The following is a 20,427-nucleotide window of genomic DNA, read 5'->3' as shown; positions in this document are numbered from 1 at the left end:
ATATATATTCTGAACCCCATGTGGATTTACACAAACTGAGAAAGTCAAAAAGTGTTACTTTGTGCCCCGCTCTCCCCTACCTCTGTAAATAAATACAATATAAATTCACATCTCGCGCACTTTAATGCCCTTTGAATGTAACGTGTACGTTCCCTTTGGAACTGGAATCATGGCGGAATTTCATGTGAAGTCCACTTCGCAGGGCACTTACGGTCGAATAAGACAACGCGTGAATGCTGCCTGAACAAGAAACCTCCTTACTGAAGTGAAAGTGTTGACTGGTGTCACTATTTCGCGAACGCGCCGGCGGATCTCCACCAAATTCGGGGGATCCCTTCAGCTCGAGGAGCCCTCTCCTCGTTACGGAGATATGGCCGTTCAAAGTTTCAATGGTTTTCCATAGACTTAAGCTTTAAAGTGTAAAATATAGCTGCTGAAAATTCTGCTTCAAATTGAAAATAATTTCATAATATTATATAATTATTATAATTCAATTTAAAATAATAAATATTTAATAATTGTAATAGCATTTCACAATATTACTGTTTCTTTTGTTTCAAAAATTGGGTATTTTTAATCAAATAAATGCAGTCTGGGTGAGCACAAGAGACTTAAAATGAAAACACCCTTACCGAACTCCAAACTTTAGTATAATATTATATTACATGTAAATATATTTTTATACAGAGCTGAAAGAGATATAATTATAATTTTTATTAAATGTTTTATATAAATACTTAAAGGGGTCATATAATGCGATTTCAATTTGTCCTTTCTCTTTGGAGTGTTACAAACTCTTGGTGCATAAAGAAGATCTGTAAAGTTGCAAAGACTAAAGTCTCAAATCCAAAGAGATATTCTTTATAAAAGTTAAGAGTCAACTACGCCTACCTAAAACGGCTCGTTCTAACACGCCCCCACATGTCTACGTCACTATGTGGAAATATTAGCATAACGCCGCCCAAATGTTCACGCAAAGAAAGGTGGCGTAACTTTTATTCTCGCTGTAGTATTGTTGACGCTGCAGCCATGTCGTGAAGATGCTGTGTTTCGTTGTGAAAGTGAAACTACTTTGTTTGGCCTTCCAAAAGAGGACGATATCCGCTTCGTCAAGCGGAGTCCAGCCAGGGGTCGTCACATGTGGTTGCCGCAAGCACGCCGGACACTCCTTCGTCGAATCCGCTGGCCTATCAGTGGTTAAGTTGTATTTACAACACTGTTCCAGAACAGTTCAACCCAAATATTCAGATGTGTGCAGCACATTTTATGGAGGACTTTTTCCTGATCCTGGTAGAGTAGACTACAATGCCGGCTGTTCTGACTTAGACTATAAGTACGTTTTTTTATATTAACGAATTTGCCACTGACTATGCAAACGCAAGTTTTGAGCAGTGTAGAGTAGCGCTTGTTGTTTGTCATTTCTCCGATCACAAATGCAGACATGGTTTTATGTTTACTTGGTGCGATGCAATGCTTAAAAAGACAGTATATGTCATTATAATCTGTCCCCACTGGATGCAACAAATGCCTAGTTTATAATGGGTTTTAATGTTTTTGAATCGTCGCTCCGGTCGAGACGGCATCAGCACAGTATGATAAGGGGCGTAACATTTCCATCACACGCTTGAGGTATTCGGCCAATCACAACGCACCGGATAGCTGGCCAATCAGAGCACACCTCGCTTTTTAGACCGATGAGTTTTGTAAAAATCTATGCGTTTCAGAAAGGCGGGGCAATGAGGAGAAACAATAATGTACAGTTTGTGGAAAATAATGTGTTTTTTTGAACCTTAAACACATTTCATTACACCAAATAATGTTATTTTTTAGCAACATCATATGACCCCTTTAATTAAATGATCAATTATTAGGTGTTAATGGTTTTAGGCCTCCTTAAAAGACAAAAACTGTTTTATTAACATATATAAACTATAAAAATGTTTTATTGCTTGAAATATATACAGCACAATTTGTTCAAACATGTCACACATTTCCATATTCTTCACATTTCAGTGCAGTTTCAAGTAATGATCCAATCAAATAAAGAGTAATTAACATTTTTGGCACCATATTTAGCCAATCATGTAATTATGCAAATAAGAATGTTAACCCAGGTTTTGGAAATGTACAATGTGAAACGTCAGATTAAAATCCCCAGGATCAATTATATATGTTGACAACATAAAATGCTAACATAACTATAAATAAAATAATAGAATTCTCAGTATAGTCCATGACAATGTGTGTCATCGTCAGTTGAACACAAGAGCCTTATGACAGCAGTTCATGTGTGTGTGAGTGTGTGTTTTACCTTTAAATCCCTCCTCATCAAGGACAACTGTGTAATTTTCCGGAGTCTCTGTGAGACTGAAAAATTTGCATCTGTGAGAGAAAGAGAAAAAGCACAAGAGAGAGGGGAAAATAAACTGAGGGAGAGAGAGAAAGAAGCAAAACCAAACAGACAGATCAGACGTTGCATAATGGAAAAAAGCAATGGCAGATTGCTGCAAAGAGTGTTTCAGCTGAGAGGTGTGGGATGGAGACACAAACCACATCAAACTCCTCTGCAGAAAAAGTGAATGTCATTTTCTCTTTCTCTTTCTGAAATCCATTCATATGGTTCTGCATTTCGGTTTGTTGCGATTGATAAATATGAGGTGCTTGATGTGCGTGTTAAAAAGAGAAAAGTTTGTGTGAATTGGTTTCTCCACAACAGGGTTTGAGCCAAATTCTTTACGAGCCGGTCCAGGAACCCAGAACAACATACTCCACTTCATTCAGTCTGATCTACTGTCTAAGAGCCACAGAGCTGAGAATCATGGGAAAAGAACTGTTGAGAGTTGATTTGTACAAATGAAGTCCAGACTGGTTCATGGAATTTCATCTATCAGCATCAAAACAACTAAAGCAAAGATGAAATACACTAATATTGATTAGTTATGTAAACTGATCATGTAGTCTAATTACTAGAGCCCGACCGATATGGGTTTTTTGGGGCCGATACCGATATTAGGGAGTAAAAAAAAGGCTGATACCAATATATCGGCCGATATTCTTTGTGTATATTATAGTACAGTACCAGTCAAAAGTTTGGACACTTTCCCATTCGTGTGTCCAAACATTTGACTGGTACTATATATAGAATACAGTATATACATAAACAGAATATATATATACATAAACACATTTTTTCCAATGATCACTCAAACGTGGTGATCAAACACTTCTAATGGTGACAGCGATATGTAAGGGCATTTAACAATAAACTTGCGATGAGTGCGATGCACAAAGTAACGGGGTGTTAGTTGTAACACACATGGTTTGAATATTTATTTTACCATAGTGTAACGAATCAGCTCATGGGAAATATGAATAATTAACCATAACTAGTTATGATTAATTATGAATATTTTAGATCCGCTGTAGATATTTAGCTGACCTCTCAGGGTCAACTGTCTTGTCAATTCTATGAACGTTAATTTCCTGGTTAAGGGAAATAACTTTCTTACTGTACAATTCTACAAAAGCTTGTAGCGTAAGTCTGCATGATTAGTGACTCCGGTTATGAGCAAACAATGAACACGTCAAGTGTGATACAAGTAAGGTTTTATTAACTACATAAACACTTAAACTAGTCTAACATACTACATAAACACATAAATTAAGTAAATTTTATATCTCAGTTTTTATTATTCATTTAAAATGAGACAAATCTGCTATTATTTTAATCTCCAATCTGTTATTTATCAGTTCAGACCGTTTTTTAATGCTTTGATTACTAACAGAAGACAGTAACCGGTTTTAAATTCCAGTTGCGCAGATGGGGCACGTTGTAACACTGCGTTACAATGGGTTATTCTATAACATTAGCGATATAATTTACACTATTTACTTTAATTTTAATGAGAAACAAAGAGAAACAGGTGAATAAAGACTGACAGTCAATGTTTAATGTTTGGAAATTATTATTTCAAGACATGTAAAGGATTTTTGCTCGTTTATTTGGGCCGTCCCAAGCATGGTTGCAATGTGTTCATTGTCAAACTCAAAAATCAGATTATTTTTAATCTTTAAAAAACGCCATTTTTTTATTTGAAAAAAAATATATATATAAAAAAAATAATAATAATAAATATATATATATATATTTATTTATTTTTTATTAACAAAATATTTTAGTTTGTCTTGTATATTTTTTTCATTCGATCAGATAAGATTTTAAGCTGTCATATGGTCAAGTTACAACGTGCCCCTCAGATGTTACAATGTGTTCCACCTACGGGGCATGTTGTCACATTTCACTTCCATTTTTTGAGGGTAAATAAAGAAAAACGTCTATGCTGTAATTATGAAACAAAGTGACATATTTGTGCTAGACAAGTGTAAAATTACTGTGGATAAAAAAATTATATTCTGAACCCCATGTGGATATACACAAACTGAGAAAGTCAAAAAGTGTTACTTCGTGCCCCGCTCTCCCCTGGTTGCCTCTCATTTCAAATGTCTAGATATTTGTTTAAAGCCAGTTGGTTTGTTATAAAGCAAATGGCCAATAAATACATTTGCTTAAAAATCAGTATCATAATCAACCAATTTGCTAGTTAAAAAAAAAGAAAGAAAGAAAAGAAAATCTGAATTCTGAATCAGCTATTATCGGTGCATCACTAATTAAAATACTAAGTAAAAGGCCTCAAATTTGAAGTACAATCTGGGATGTCTTTTTCTATCAATTCTTCAATAGGTAGATCTTGTCTTTCATAAAGGCCGAGGTCAGGGATCTTGGGCCTAAAAAGTTTGGTGACCACTGCTCTATAGTATAGAGTCCATGTGATCGCAAATCTCAAAAGTGAAAGTAAAATGAGCGCGCGCAATCAAAATCGGTTTTATACAGTCGCCTATACTTACCCAACAATATAATTGCGACGGCGGATCTTCACCAAATACGGGGGATCCCTTCAGCTCGAGAAGCCCTCTCGAACTCCACCCTCCGCGTGTCGGTAGCCCCCCGGGATCGCTAGATCGGTCGGCGCCGGACCGCAAATTTAACCACCCATAACTCCCGAACCCCGGGGGCTATCCACGCGGGGGTGGTCTCATTCGAAAGAGGGCCTCAAGACGTACACTCGATTTGCATTCGAGCGGGTTCCTCGAGCTGAAGGGATCTCCCGAATTTGGTGCAGATTCGCTGTGCCGTTACGGAGATATGGCCGTTCAAAGTTCCAATGGTTTTCCATTGACTTAAGCTTTAAAGCGTTTCATCCAGGTCGCCAGTAGCAAACAATGGAGCGTGCTCTGCTGGATAAACTAAGTAATTACACCATTTCAAGCATTTTATCTGCATTATATGTTCTGTAAAAAAAAATTTCATATCGGCGGCATATTCGCCGATACCGATATATCGGCGATAGGCTCATATCGGCCGATAATATCGGCAAAACGATATATCGGTCGGGCTCTACTAATTTATTAGGTTAAAAATACACTACTTTTCAAAAGTTTGGGGTTAGTAAAAGTCTTTTCTGCTCACCAAGGCTGCATTTATTTGATAAAAAAATAAAAAAATAGTGAAATATTATTATAATTTAAAAACAATTTTTTATTTAAATATATTCAAATTTATTCCTGTGATGTAAAGCTGAATTTTCAGCACCATCACTCCAGTCTTCAGTGTCATATGATCATTCTAATCTAATTTATGCATTTAGCAGATGCTTAAAAGCGACTTCCAGTGCATTCAGGCTATACATTTTTTACCAGTATGTGTGTTCCCTGTGAATCGAACCAACGACATATATATATATATATATATATATAAATAAAGTGATTCTGTATTTAGATATATGTACGTTTTGTGTTATTAGTATTGCATCAAGTGACTTGGGTTAGTTTTATACATGATATGTTATATGTTGTACATTCATGTTTTTGGAACTTAGGGTTGTCAAATCGATTAATCATGATTAATCGCATCCAAAACAAAAGTTTGTGTTTACATAATTATATGTGTGTGTACATATGTATATACATGCACACACATATACATGCATATATTTAAGAAATATATGTAACATTTATATATAATAAAATCATATATAAATATGAATATACATATACACACACGTGTAATTATTTCTTAAATATATATACACATGTATGTGTGTGTATTTTATATATACATATAACAGTACACACATATCATGTAAACAAACTTTTATTTTGGATGTGATTAATCTCGATTAATCAATGTGACAGATGAAGTAGTCCGCTAACAAAAAGCACTTTCTAACTTTCACATTAACTACGGCAGTTGAGGCAGACTCAGCAGTCCACCAGCCGTTATCTGAAGGAAGAGCTGCGATACTGTACTGGCAGCCACCCACAGGACTCTTCATTCGCACAGCTGATTCCTGTTCTGTCTGCAATGCAGCGCAATACAATCCGGACCCCAACCACTGGGCACATCAATGCAAGGGCCTAACAGAAGGGAAATAATACATCCCCACCCTCAGGGCTAACTCAGCAAAGCAGCATTGTGTAAGCTAGTCTCACACTTCCTAACAATATCTAGAGCTCCCAGGGTTCAACTTCCTGTAAGCACTCCAAAGCCATCTGGAAAACAGAAATACAGGAGTGGTGTTAAACCAACACCATCCAGAACGGTGAGAAAAGGGAAAGAACTATGTTCCCTGTAGCAGTGTGCTGTATTTCAGGTCAGAAAATTGTCCCTATTCTGAGAGGGGGGAAAAAAATTAAGACTTTTATTTAAGTCTTTATTTACTGATAAATCATTACATCAACTACGAACTATCCTATGCACTTTCATTATACGCACAGGAAAATTTGCATGTACGTAAAAAAAAAATAATAAAATAAAATAAAAATCATATATATTTTTTTATCTAGCTTTGCTATGCTTGTTTGCACAATTTGGCCAACATTTTGTAATTACATATAATTATGGCTGTATAATAATAATAATGCTTTTAATATTATTACTATTACTTCAAAACGGCTAAAAAAAAAAAAAAAAAAATATATATATATATATATATATATATATTTCCCCGTAAAATAAAATTGAGTAAAAGAAATACAATATTATAATAATTTTATTTTCATTTTGCAGCTGCAAAATTACTATAATAATTATGGCCATCCTATTTTCTTAATTGACAAAAGTTAAACCATCAAACTTTTATTTTGACAGAAAAACGCAGTGATCCATTTCACAATTTGGTTTTTATATCGATTAATCAAGCAGGTTAAAGATTATAACTATTTATAATATTTTACCTTCTTAAATAGTTTATATGGTTGATTTTTGTTTGTGTGGTTTCAGTTGTTCCTGCATTATTTCGTAAATTTTCAATAAATGTCAGTACCAAAGTTATTACAGAATCATGATGATTTGTTGGTAAAAATGTTTGAATGCAGATTTCACTCACAAATTTGTGTATACGCACAGTTCACTCACAGTGAATGACACCTAATTTCCGATTTGTGAACGAGCCATTCTTCTGAGTTCGATCTTTTCAATGACTCGGAATAACTCGGAAAAAATCTGAAAAACTCACAAATCGTTCTGATCCGAGTTCACCTCAAGTTTTATGACTTTTAAAATCTTGAAAGACCATTATTCAAAATATCTCCTTTCGAGTTCCACAACAGGTTTATGACAACATAAGAGCAAATGGCGACAATTTAAATTTTTCGTGCCAGTCAAAACAAGCAGATGCAGTTAACGCACCATTCACAGAAGGCCTGTTCAGAAAAATGTTCCTCTCGCTGTGCTCAAAGCTGCACATGTGGAGAAGATAACATTACCAGATGAAATCATGTTGTGTTTGTGTGAGCACTCCTTCTGACCTTTATAAGCATAATTCATCCAAAAATGAAATTTGTCACCACTTAAACTCTTAACATGTGCTATTAAGTAAAGCAAGACACATCAAGAACCAATGCTGCTTGGTGTCAATGATATCAAAACTGACAAGGCAAGTTTGAATATGCTCATGCATGAAGAGTATTTGAGAGCTACAGCGGAAAAGACGATTTTCAGTGAAAAACAACATACATTTCAGTCTGCTCTTCACTAAAAGCTATCGTATGGTTGCAGACGGCTTTGAATATGGTGGAGGAGTTGTAAGTGCTTTTAGGGTAGGGCTGCACGATTAATCAAATGCGATTGTCATGCGCATTTTGATAGTAATGCCGTCTCTGTAATCAGCAGGAAATCATCATCACGTGCTTTCAGATGGAGCAGAATTTACTACACATAGCCGTAGTTCACTGACAAGTTAAGCAAAAAAATCTGAAAAAAATTCTAAAATCGTTCGCGATAATGACAGCTGTTTGCATAGCTTCTCAGTGAACTATGGCTCTGTGAAGTAAATGCTGCTCCATCTGAAAGCATGTGAAAATACCACACTTAATAACATTTTTTTACTCCAAACTCGCTTCATAACGTCAGTTGAGCATTTATAAAGGCATTGCATTATAAATATACTTTATTTTAATGAAAATTAGAAGAACTCAGAAAAACTGTATATTGCCGTAGTCGTGTGTTTATTAGTCACGTTGAATCAATGAAAGCAGTTGAATCTTCTGTTTATTCAGCTGCAGCGGTAGGCATTTTCTGGGATTGTTCTGCGAGGCGTATTTGGAGTTTCAGCGCGAGAGAGCCCTCTGGCCTTCGGATGGAGATTTACTGCTGATCACAGAACCGTGCTTCACTGAAAGATACGCATGACAATCGCAGCTTCTGTCGAATTGCGATCTCGATTCCATTTCGAGTAAATGATGACAGAATTTTAGCTTTGGGTGAACTATCACTTTAATTGGTGTATTTTAAGATAAAAATAAAAACAACAACGTTCGTTTAAGTATTTGGAAGTGATATGCTCAACTCTGGAACATTATCAATCTGTAGCATTCAAGGTTCTGGAAAGTTCAACAAGATATGCCTGAACGAACCAGAAAAGGCATATCGAATACACAAACGCCAATCTTTTTCTAAGCTCTGTGGGAATCCAATCCTGAAAGGCCTGCTGCCATCCCCTCGTCCTCGCAGACATGAGAAAAAGCACCCCATTCAACGGCATTAAGCAGATCATAAAATGTACTGAAGTCACATGATGCCCCACAAAATACTTTCATCAGCGACATCTTGCAACCCGGATTTTATTGCACGTATCTGAGTTTATGTCCCACCATTAGGTGGAAGAAATAAGAGAGCGACACTTGAGGCTCAGAAGCTGCACAGAAAAAACAACAGGTACCCAAATGCAATAAGAGTGAACACCGGATCGGAATTGACCTTATTTATCAGTCTTACTGTGAACAATTCAACTGTAAATTACATTCCAAAGACAAAAAATGAAATGCAAAGTATTTTTCTTTTCCGTAGATGTCTCTTTGGCCATGTGGGCTATGTATTAGAAGGGACAAACCACACTTTAAAATGTCTGAATGTCAAACCAACAGACATCTGCTAACCAAGGATACTAGATCGTTTCTTAGAATGACGTAGCTAGATTTTTGCAATGAATCTTTCCAACTGGTCCTGAAGTCTTGCTTAGTGGATAGATGTATTAAGTAATTTGCCCTTAACTATGGACATGTCCCACTAACTTTTGATTTTAATCGATCTTTTGCTTTTTTATTAATAATAACCCCTTTATTCAAGTGCAAAATACAGAGTAAAACTGAACACATTGACATGGACAAAAGTAATGATTTGACGTTGCAGTAAATAAATGATGTTATAATCGTGCAATGTGTATTCTACACACACTACTTCGGAAATTAGTATTAATCATTTACTCAGTAATATCATTTCAAATAGGTGATTGATATATGTTGTAATCAGGAAAGTATTTATCTGGCACAAAAACAATGGGGGATCTCAACTAGGGTGTTGGTATTAAAACATGATAGGCTACTAACAAGTCAACAACCAACATGGGGTTTGCAATGACCAATGATAGCGAAAGGTGGCCAATAACTTATGATATTAATGCCAATATTAACATAGAATTTAATGTCAGCAAATGAAACGTGCAGAAAATTACTTCAATACATATAATTTACCAAAAAAGCAACTTGCTGATATTTAGTTATGTATGCAATGAAATAAAAGTCCAACTTTTAGGGTTTTTATTTTGTCCCATGTTAACGTACAGGCAGTGAATGTCAACTATGGCAGTGGTTCCCAACCCTGGTCCTTGAGGCACCCCAACACTGCACATTTTGCATGTCTCCTTTCTCTGACACACCAATCTCAGGTCTTGGAGTCTCCACTAATGAGCCGATGACCTGAATCAGGTGTGTTTGATTAAGGAGACATGCAAAACTTGCAGTGTTGGGGTGCCTCAAGGACCAGGGTTGGGAACCACTGAACTATGGGATATTATGTACATGCAAAGTTTGAAGTTAGGATGAAAACTTAATGTATGGGATGTATGTCAAAACCTGCATGCCCAAAAATGTTGTCTAGCCAGGTAGGCAGCTACTAGGTTTTACAATATGGCATTATTTCAAGTCATAACTGAGCACAAGAAATTGCTCACTTTATGAAAAACAGCTGTTCAATGTGTCATTTTAAGTACAAGTTAAAGGCCCCAAGTGCATGTGCATGATCTGACATTCTTTGGTCATTTATCATTTCTCCAAACTAACCAAAACAGGGTGAGGCTCTTACTTTGCAGTTGAACACATTGTAAACAAGCAAGCTATGTACTTGAACTGGTGTCTAATGAAGAGCTATAGCAGCATCAAACGCGTAAAAACATGTTTGCAAACTCATTAAGGCGTTGACTGTTCTTACCTCGTCCTGTTTCTGAGAAATATCAGTTTGATTAGGGGGTGTGTGTACTGTTCAAGCCCCGTTTTACTGATGGATGTGACCCTTAATCTATGGTCCAAGATGTGCAGGTCCATCGTTCACGCGTCCGTCGTGAAAATGTATTCTATGCAGTGCAGGTGGACGCGTTACATAACGCAATGCGAGATGTGATGTTACATACCCCTGCGCTACCAAACGCTTAATCCTCGTGCATCGGGCACGCTGTGGCTGGCTGGTGGGAGAGACTCATTCGATGTAATTCGATTCGAGAACTAATTGGAAAGTGGATTTAAAATGCTGTTTACAATGGGACATACAGTTGGCTTCCTCCAGGGGGCGTAAAAGCTGATTTGAATTAGTATATTATCTGTCTTATTTAATATTTTTGTAGCTTAAAACGTGTCTATCGTGTTCAAGAATTAACATTATAATAAATTAAAAGAAATCTTCTGTGTAATATATATATATATATATATAAAAAATCCATATGAAGTCATCACAAGTGATCGTGATAAGGTGAACGTGATCAGCGCTGAGCAAAGTAACAGCAATCACGTGACAATTCCGCTGACATTTCGCGTCAGCAAATATTTAAGGCAGTCATTTACACCCGAAAATGACACGGAGAAACTGCCAAAATTATTGATTGTGATTCGGAGAATTATTATTTAAATCCATCGAATCCGAAAAAACATACGCGTCGCGAAGCCCCACCCACTTTGGAACCCATCGTTTCAAGCTATTCTACCAGTTCGTTGTATTCGACTTGTATGGTTCGAAAAGCAGTTGTGTCACTCGCCCCCCTGCTCTTAAAGGGACAGCAGCATTTAAAATGGGACTGTTTCATAGGTAACCAGCTACATTGCTAAGTTTTTATATACTCTGAAAATGAGCATGGTCATATCATAAAACTATTATAAAATAATAATAATTGAATATAGTGTAAGACTACAGATCAACAGAAATTATTTCGAAATTTATTATCCTAAACTGGAGTTTTACATTTTACAACATTAAAATTAAGTATTCTGATAAACGCGTTAAATTGAACACATTTCTTTTAATTGTAGATAAAGCGCTATGCTGACAGGCAGTTTCCTCAAGCACTCCAACAGGCCAAATGATGCATCAGAAAGGAGAATGATGACTAAAAACAAGACTGTAATTTTTTTTATTATATATATATATACTTTAACAGTCTCACACAAAGGCACTGGGGTCTGTCATTGTAGTTCTCAAACTGGCTTCAACACTGGCACACTTTTGCATTCTTGCGGTCTACTTCGAGAGGACCTGAAGACCGTGATCATCTGCTTCAGATGTGTTTGAGTAAAGTCAGAACAGTAGATCTCCCGGTGGATTGTGTATTTGGTTTCATCACAGGTGAAACACTGTGGATTTTACTGCAGAGGTGAATGTTCCATGGGGATCATAATTCTCGATTCCATCTTCTGGATAAGAGGCACTGTCAAAAACAGAAATAAACAAGTTTGAATGCATGGAAAAGTTCTACTGAAATTCACCAGATGGAGACGTTTACAAAGAAAACACTTTGATTGTGCTTTGAATTGATTCATATTTCTGCAGTACTCTAGCATACTATGAGAAGTATGCACATTTACTTTATGCAAGGAATACCCAGAATTCCCAAATCTCCCTTTTGTCTCATTATTTGATCAGACTGCCAAAAGTTAAGACATTTTTACATAATTGAAAATAGCAAATAGCATTTTTTTTATTTATTATTATTTCAGAGAAAAGCGGATAACACTGAATTAAAAAAGTGGCAATGAAGGATAACACCGTTTGAAACATTTACGGTTGCATATTAAAACATAATCTACCATTCAAAAGTTTGGCAGTTTGTAAGACTTTTTAAAGTTTTTAAAAGAATTATGCTCACCAAGGCTGCATTTATTTGATCAAAAATACAATAAAAACAGTAATATTGTAAACTATTATTACAATTTAAAATAACTGTTTTCTGTTTTAATGTAGGTATTTTAAAATGCAAAGTATTCCTCTTATGGTACAGCAAAATTTTCAGTGTCACATGATCCTTCAGAAATTATTTTAAAGGGGTCATATGATGCTGCTAAAAAGAACATTATTTGGTGTATTTGGTGTAATGAAATGTGTTTATGCGGTTTAAAGTTAAAATATGTGCACTGAGGCCGGGATAGAGTGAGCTGAGGCGGCGGGGTCGAGAACGGCGAGCCCGGCAGATGCGACGAATGAGCGGCAACCACATGTGACGGACCCCGGGATGGACTCCGTTTTGTCTATGGTGAAAGTTGATGTATTTCCTCAGCGACCCTGATTTTCTGCTCTAAAAACATTTATTATTATTATGTAGAAAACAGTTGTGCTGCCTAATTTTTTGTGGAAACTGTTTTTATTGTATTTGAAATAGAAGAATAAAAATGTCTTCATTGTTACTGTAAAAAAACATTTGAACAGTAGTGTATAACTCTGTAAAGCTACATTCAAATAATATGTGCACATACTTTTTAAACAGACAGGCAGTATACAGTATATTATGCAGTATGCAATAATCACTACATCAATATTGTATTTCAAACACCCGCTGTCTTTGTTCTAACTCACTTGTATAGTGCACATTGACATCCCAGCCTTCTTTTAACCAAGCAGCATTTCTGGTCTCTTGTCTGGACTGCAGGTCTTTATAGGCTAAAACACATAAAAAATATTATTTTAAAGCACCTAATAATATGCAGCGACCAGAAAAAGATATGTGCTCAGTGAAGGATGTTCTTACCCCATAAATGATGAACAACATACAATTCACCGATCTGTGTGAAGAAGCCTCCCACTGCTTCATTGTTTTCCTGTCTATATTTGATTGCTCGAGCCCTGGAACATGATCAAATAGATAAAATACGCAACATGGTGTTATAATATCAGTATTTTTCCTTAAAGGGATAGTTCACCTTCAGTTGCTGGTCCCCACTGACTTGCATAGTGTGGAATACTATGGAAGTCAATGGGGACCAGCAACTGAAGGTGAACTATCCCTTTAAGTTAAACTCTACAATTCACACACAAACTTACCAATTATTTCCCCATTCGATCATAGTTCCGGGCTTCATTCAGCAATTTCATGACAAAAACAGAGAAAAAAGTTAAAGGAAAAGCTCACACAAAACTTAACATTTGCTGAAATGTACTCACCCTCAGGCTATCAAAGATGTGACTTTGTTTCTTCATCAGAATCGATTTGGAGAAATTTAGCATTACATCATGTGCTCACCAATGGATCCTCTGCAGTGAATGGGTGCCGTCAGAATGAGAGTCCAAACACACAACTCCAGTCCATCAATCAATGTCTTAAGCAAAAAGCTGCTTGTTTGCAAGAAACAAATCCATCATTAAGATGTTTTTAACTTCAAGCTGCTCCTTCCAGCTAAAATACGAGTCCTCTATCCATAATAACTGATATCTCCAGTGAAAAATTTGTTTCATCTGAATTAGGAGATTAATGTTCATAGATCAAGCATCATGCCCAAGCAAAAACAGTCCAAAACAGTTTTAAACAAATGTGTCAGTGGATTTTGATGTGAGAGGACAAGAGGGGATAGACTTTTTCACTGGAGGAAGAGTTATTATGGCGTTTTATCAGCTGTTTGGACTTTCATTCTGACGGCACCCATTCACTGCAGAGGATCCATTGGTGAGCAAGTGAAACTAAATTTCTCCAGATCTGTTCTGATGACAAAATAGCTCATCTTGGATGGCCTGAATAAAAAGGTGTCTCTTTAAAACAGAATAATTAAATGCCATTTACTACTAGTTGATATGTTCTCAGTTCATAAATGTTGGGGCCGCTTCTGGGCGCAGGTTCATTCCAGAAACTAAACTCCAGAAGAAGCTGGTTGCATCGGGAGATCAACATTTTACTCCTCTCTTTTCGAAATGCAAGATACGCCTGCACAGGAAACATTTTGATAAAGAACAAACAATATATGGATTTTGACATTCTTACATCCAAAATGTAAGTACACAGAGATGTGTGAAATACCATATTGCGGTTGAGTTTGCGCAAACACTCTGTAAGAGCAGGATATCCACCAGAATACCTCCAGAGATGCACTACAAACACAAAACAGCATGTGTCACTCTAGCACTGTAACAAGATATATAAAACATCTAACAGATATTTAAACAAACCAAATCTGGTGCTTTAAAAACAATACTTTTCAAAGATTTGGGATCAGTTAGGTTAGTTTTTTTTATTTTTTTTGAGAGAGAGAGAGAGAGAGAAATGAATGCTCTTTTTCAACAAGGATGCATACATTGATCAAAAGTGCCAATAAAGACATTTATAATGATACAAATGATTTCTGTTTCACATAAATGCTGTTCTCCACAAAAATATTTAGCAGCACAACTGTTACATTTCTTGAGCAGCAAATCAGCATATTAAAATGATTATGTGACACTGAAGACTGACGTAATGATGCTGAAAATTCAATGTTTCCATCACAGGAATAAATTACATCTTAAAATATATTCAAACATTGTATTATTACAATTTGAAATTGTAAAAATATTGCACTGCATTACTCTTTTTTACTGTATTTATGAGCAAATAAATGCAGCCTTAGTGAGCATAAGAGACTTTTTTCAAAAACATAATACAAAAATATGTTTTTCCAACTCACCTGCCTGATCCTGTTCACCGTACCAGGTGTTCCAGCTTCCAACGACTTCACATGGATAATCTGCATCCCGATGAAGTTCTTTCTGTACCTCATCCCTCAAAATAGACACGAGACAAGAGTAGTTTAGACACAAGAGTAATTTTGACAGTAGGAGTCATTTAGAAATATCAATTTTAACTCGTTTTAAACTTAAATCACACACACACAAAATCATATAATCAATAGGCTAAAAAAAAATATATATATATATATATATATTTAACATGCAGTTTTCATTCCTGTGTTGATGTATTTACTATTGAAACAGGAATTGGGGCAGGACATATTGGTACTATGTTAATGATAACATATCACGGTCACATAGGACAATCAAGGAACCAAAGTACATCACATTTAGACACGGCAGGCCTGCAAGTGTCATAGTGAAATCAAGACTCCATACTTTATCAGCAATGTATACGGTAAAACTCAAAAGGGTGCTTACGACATTTTATTGTATGCCTCCATGCATTCCGGCTTGACATTGTGAACTGAAAGAAGAAAAAGAAAAAAAACAGTATTGTATGTCAGGAAAAACAAATGGAGCAGTATCTTGCAGAGTTAAAAAAAGATTTGTTCTAGATGCTCTACTGTAGTTTTTCTAAGTTTAAATTTTATCACTCAAATCAACCATTTAATGAAATATCACCCTCATTTTTCTAAACCCAATTTTCATTACCATTCTTCACAGAGCTGGTCTCTTGAAAACAAAAGAATTCTACAAATAAACACTTTGGAGGATGATTTATTAAAACAATTAGTACAAAACAAGCAGTTTAGGCTGTTTTTCTGGAGGAAAATGACAAGCAAGCACATCATTCATGCATGGGGATATTTTTAGCAATTCATATCAACTATACTGCATGCGCTATTTCTCCCAAGGCCTAAGCATTTGAGCGCATCCTTGGAGGTTTTAGATTCATTAGCTCACACTGAATCTTGTAGAGGTTGCTGATGTCTTTCTTGGAGAGCAGATTGGAGTGGGCATCTTTCCTGGCATTCACTTTGTGTGCAAACATGGAACTCACCCAGCCTTCATCACTTTTATTCGCAAAGCCTCTAAAGATTCACAAGCAATACTGTTTCAGCAAGTGATGCATCACAAGCGGCAATGCACAATATTATAAAAAGCTAGTATGCACATGGGTAGTTGATGTGACATTTCAAGCAGTGACAACAAAGGCCGGCAGTGTGACATGCTAAATTCCATCTTAAATAATTATTAAGCATAGAGTTTTAATGACTTAATATTAACTTTTATAGCTTAATACTAATAGCTAACCTCCCCTTACAGTACATACAGGGCTAAAATCAAATCAGGGTCAAATGAGATGCACAATTAGATAACACTCCGTATTTTGTCAATAAAAATACTTTTTGTAGATTTACATAGTTTGAAGACAAATTTCCTCTCCGTGGAGACAAAGTTTTATATATATATATATATATATATATATATATAATTACTTTAATAAGTAGATGTATATTTATATGGTTAAATATAATATAGCATCTGCTAAAATATAATAATAATAATAAAAACAAAAAAATAAACAAGTAAATGAATATGTAAAAGTAGATTTAGTTTTATATCTTTAGTAGATTTAGCCTGTAGTTATTGTTTTTTTGATTGGTTTATTATTTATGCTAAAATATCATAATAATAATAATAATAATGACAAACTTGATTTATGAAAACCAAACTTACTGCAAGTTCAACTAAGTGCTCAAAGAAATGATTGGAATGTCAGAGGAAAAGGTTATTTCATGTGAAAAATCTCGCAATATTACCTGTGCATTGTGGGCGATAATTTGAGTAACTGAATTTATGCACTTTAATAATTCCCTTGTCAGACTGCAGGACGCTTTTATGCAGCACATTAAGCCTGCACTTTACCTTATACATTCACATATATTTTAACATAAAGCCCTGATGTTTAAAAGCAAGATTATGCCCATATTATTCATCAACTACCCACATACTGAATATATGACTGGGTGGACTCTAGATCTACAATTTTACTTGCATTGCCGATTAATTTAGCAATCGTATCGTGCTACACGCATCTGTCCGTGACAAATGCACATTACCTGGCCAGCCCTGTTGAATGCACCTTGTTAAGGAAATGCTGCTGTCTCTTGAGGATATGTAGAGATCGTGCTGTCGCCATTCTTCTGTTGTGTTGTTTGTAGATTCACGTCTACATGAAGTTGCAGAAGTTGCGGCACGCGCGTTTGTCTGAGTTAATGTTTGACTCGCGTGAACTGCTGGACCTCAGCTTCATGAGCGCCGTTGATTCGATGAAGTTTAGAAACTCTTTATCACGATGATTAATCTGTTGATATGGTCGCTGATGTAATTAAAATCCAGTCAAAGAAAACAAAAACTTTTCAAACAAGACTAATCTGGGTTGCTTCTTGACTAGTTTGAAAGGTTTTCTGGTGGAAACGTGCAGAATAATAATAATAAGGAAATCCGATCAAATGCAATAGGCAACCATGTTTGCTGCCTATACCACAGTAAGATTACTACAAATTAAAATGTCAGAATCTAAAAGCTTCTTATACTAACCGGCTGAGAAAGAAAAAAACATCTTAAAGGGGTCATATGATGCGATTTCAAGTTTTCCTTTCTCTTTGGAGTGTTACAAGCTCTTGGTGCATAAAGAAGATCTGTAAAGTTGCAAAGACTAAAGTCTCAAATCCAAAGAGATATTCTTTATAAAAGTTCAGAGTCAACCACGCCTACCTAAAACCGCTCGTTCTAACATGCCCCCCACATATCTACGTCACTATGTGGAAATATTAGCATAATGCGCCTAAGCTGGTTTGCAGATCTTCATTGGTTTTCTCAGCAAATTTCTCAGTCTATATAAAAATCCAAAACTGTGTTTTTACTAATGACATACCATGGTTTACGTCGTCAGAAACTATGGTTATGGTAATTATTTGTAAGGAAGATTTCATGTGTGTGACATGGACATGACACCTCACTTGAATAGTCTTGCAGTTTGAGAAATAAGCTTTAAAAATACAAATATTTCATGTAGTCTGACATTAAATGAGGCCATGAAGCTGCATGCATCTATCAAAAGTGAAAGAAATGAATACATGTATTAATGCTCAAATAAATGCTGTTCTTTGAACATTATTATCAAAGAATCCTGAAAAATGTATATCATGGTTTACACACAAATATGAAGCAGCACAACTGTTTTCAACATTTATAATAATATTTTAAATATTAGAGGGATTTCTGAAGGATCATGTGACAGTGAACGCTGGAGTAATAATGTTGAAAATTCAGCTTTGCATCACAAGAAATAAATTACATTTTAAAATATATTCAAAACTGTTGTAATAATGTTTCATAATATTTAATGAATTGTTGATCAAAAAAATGCATCAGAGACTTCTTTTGAAAACATTTTTTAAAATCTTACCGACCCCAAACTTTTGAACAAATTCTAGCTTGCTTCACACATCATCTCAACTACCTATTTTGTAAGTAATGTTCTAAAGTCTATGGTCACTAAAGTCATCAATTCTTCTTCTAAACATTATTCTACCGAACCGTTGTTCCCTTAATGCCAGAAACCATGATCCATCAACCGTGACTTGATCCAATTTACCATGTGGAGGAGTGTGGAGCGAGATTCAAATCAGTTTAGAGTCTCAGTTTTATGCAAGTTCAGAAATACATTTGCAGTTCTATAAGCCTATACACATTTTGAATAAACTTCAGCTCTTTTTAAGTGCAGCATTCATTTTTCCACCATGTTTCACTTGGAGGTTTGGGAGTGTTTCTTTGGTGCTTTCGAATAAGTCTTCAAATTCCTGGTCCACACAAATATCCTACGAGAAACTGATGTTAGAGACAGAAAACCATAAGGAAATATGAGAAATGAATGGGAAAGATTCACTCACAGAGAATTCTAAGAACACAACTGCAGTTTCTGGGTTTGCTTGAACTGATTTTAAAATGGCGAAGCATCCCGCTGACTGCATTGGGTTCCTAGACATCTGGATCGTACCGAAAACCAACAAAATGAGTCATAACAAAGATAGAAATGTCATAAATCTCTTTTGACGCAGACCTAAAAGTCTAAGCTTAAAAGCCATGCTTGCTTCAGTTATGCCTTGCTGTTACTATTTTAATCTAGTTCGTACTTTGAGAATTCGTAGAGTCGTGTTCAGTTTGAGGCCCAGCGCTAAATGGATGGCTCCTTCAAGTGGTATGCGATTATTGCTGCAGACAAAGAAAAAAGACAATACTGAAATATTTTAAGCATTTGAGATACTTTTATTCTGGTTGTCAGTTTATCGACTGTTTGCAAAGTCTGGTGTTTGTTGATTTCACCACTACAAATAAATCATGAATAACTGTGCATTGTGAACTAAACTAATTTAGCAGACAAACGCTAAACAATTTCAACTGTCTACCATCTCATAATTACGGCAATAAATCAAGAACTGTGTACACACAGAAAAGAATAAGTGAGGTGGGCCTTCAAAAAATTTACTCATAGGTGATGCATTCCATAAATACAGTTACAGTATAATCATAATATGACAACAGTACCTGATGTTCAGATCCTCCAGTGTATTATTGTGTTTGAGTGCTTCCTCTAGAGCCACAGCTCCTTCTTTGCCCAGGCCATTGTATGACAAATCCACAGTCCGCAAGAAAATATTTCCCTTCAAAATCAAATTTTGATTTCTCATGATAAGACCACTTTTACTGCATAGATGCTGGATCAAACAGCGTTGTTAAATCCTGACTTGATCAATGGATGTTAAGCCAAAGTAAGTTCTTAGCATGAGTGAGTGACTCTGGCAGAGGATGGACTTTATTTTCCTCTT

General features: G+C 35.7%; 2 protein-coding genes, 1 long non-coding RNA gene and 1 pseudogene across 3 annotated transcripts in view; 1 reads left to right on the top strand and 3 right to left on the bottom strand.

Moving 5' to 3' along the window:
- LOC107599623 (GATS-like protein 3) overlaps positions 1-11,097 on the bottom strand; it is a 27,579-nt pseudogene extending 16,482 nt beyond the window's left edge.
- The window catches only part of LOC107599624 (uncharacterized), a 20,839-nt gene continuing 6,382 nt past the window's right edge, over positions 5,971-20,427 (top strand). The window contains exons 1-2 of the long non-coding RNA XR_001610681.1: positions 5,971-5,981; positions 11,386-11,398. This is a non-coding gene — a long non-coding RNA (uncharacterized lncRNA). The remainder of the gene's footprint in view (positions 5,982-11,385; positions 11,399-20,427) is intronic.
- LOC107599621 (protein NipSnap homolog 1-like) lies at positions 11,809-18,085 on the bottom strand. The gene is made up of 10 exons (XM_016291275.1): positions 17,656-18,085; positions 16,496-16,623; positions 16,010-16,055; positions 15,526-15,620; positions 14,883-14,953; positions 14,649-14,789; positions 13,916-13,947; positions 13,623-13,717; positions 13,451-13,534; positions 11,809-12,308 (listed from the first exon to the last, which is right to left on the bottom strand). The coding sequence occupies exons 1-10, from the start codon at positions 17,733-17,735 to the stop codon at positions 12,244-12,246; spliced, it is 837 nt and encodes a 278-aa protein (XP_016146761.1). The 5' UTR covers positions 17,736-18,085; the 3' UTR covers positions 11,809-12,243.
- The window catches only part of lrrc74b (leucine rich repeat containing 74B), a 13,307-nt gene continuing 12,037 nt past the window's right edge, over positions 19,158-20,427 (bottom strand). The window contains exons 7-10 of the mRNA XM_016291274.1: positions 20,147-20,262; positions 19,735-19,813; positions 19,492-19,587; positions 19,158-19,419 (exon numbers count right to left, since the gene is read on the bottom strand). Coding sequence (XP_016146760.1) covers positions 19,306-19,419; positions 19,492-19,587; positions 19,735-19,813; positions 20,147-20,262 — 405 coding nt within the window. The 3' untranslated portion in view covers positions 19,158-19,305. The remainder of the gene's footprint in view (positions 19,420-19,491; positions 19,588-19,734; positions 19,814-20,146; positions 20,263-20,427) is intronic.

Source organism: Sinocyclocheilus grahami, unplaced genomic scaffold, assembly GCF_001515645.1.
Source record: "Sinocyclocheilus grahami isolate Dianchi unplaced genomic scaffold, SAMN03320097.WGS_v1.1 scaffold269.1, whole genome shotgun sequence".
Classification (NCBI taxonomy): domain Eukaryota; kingdom Metazoa; phylum Chordata; class Actinopteri; order Cypriniformes; family Cyprinidae; genus Sinocyclocheilus; species Sinocyclocheilus grahami.
This window is presented reverse-complemented; position numbering and strand designations above follow the sequence as displayed.

Coding starts and splice junctions, on each gene's coding strand:
- LOC107599621 (XM_016291275.1), bottom strand. CDS start 17,735: ATGGCGACAGCACGATCTCTACATATCCTCAAGAGACAGCAGCATTTC. Junction 14,954..15,525: donor CGGTGAACAGGATCAGGCAG/GTGAGTTGGAAA, acceptor TTGTGTTTGTAG/TGCATCTCTGGAGGTATTCT. Junction 13,535..13,622: donor TGTTGTTCATCATTTATGGG/GTAAGAACATCC, acceptor TATGTGTTTTAG/CCTATAAAGACCTGCAGTCC.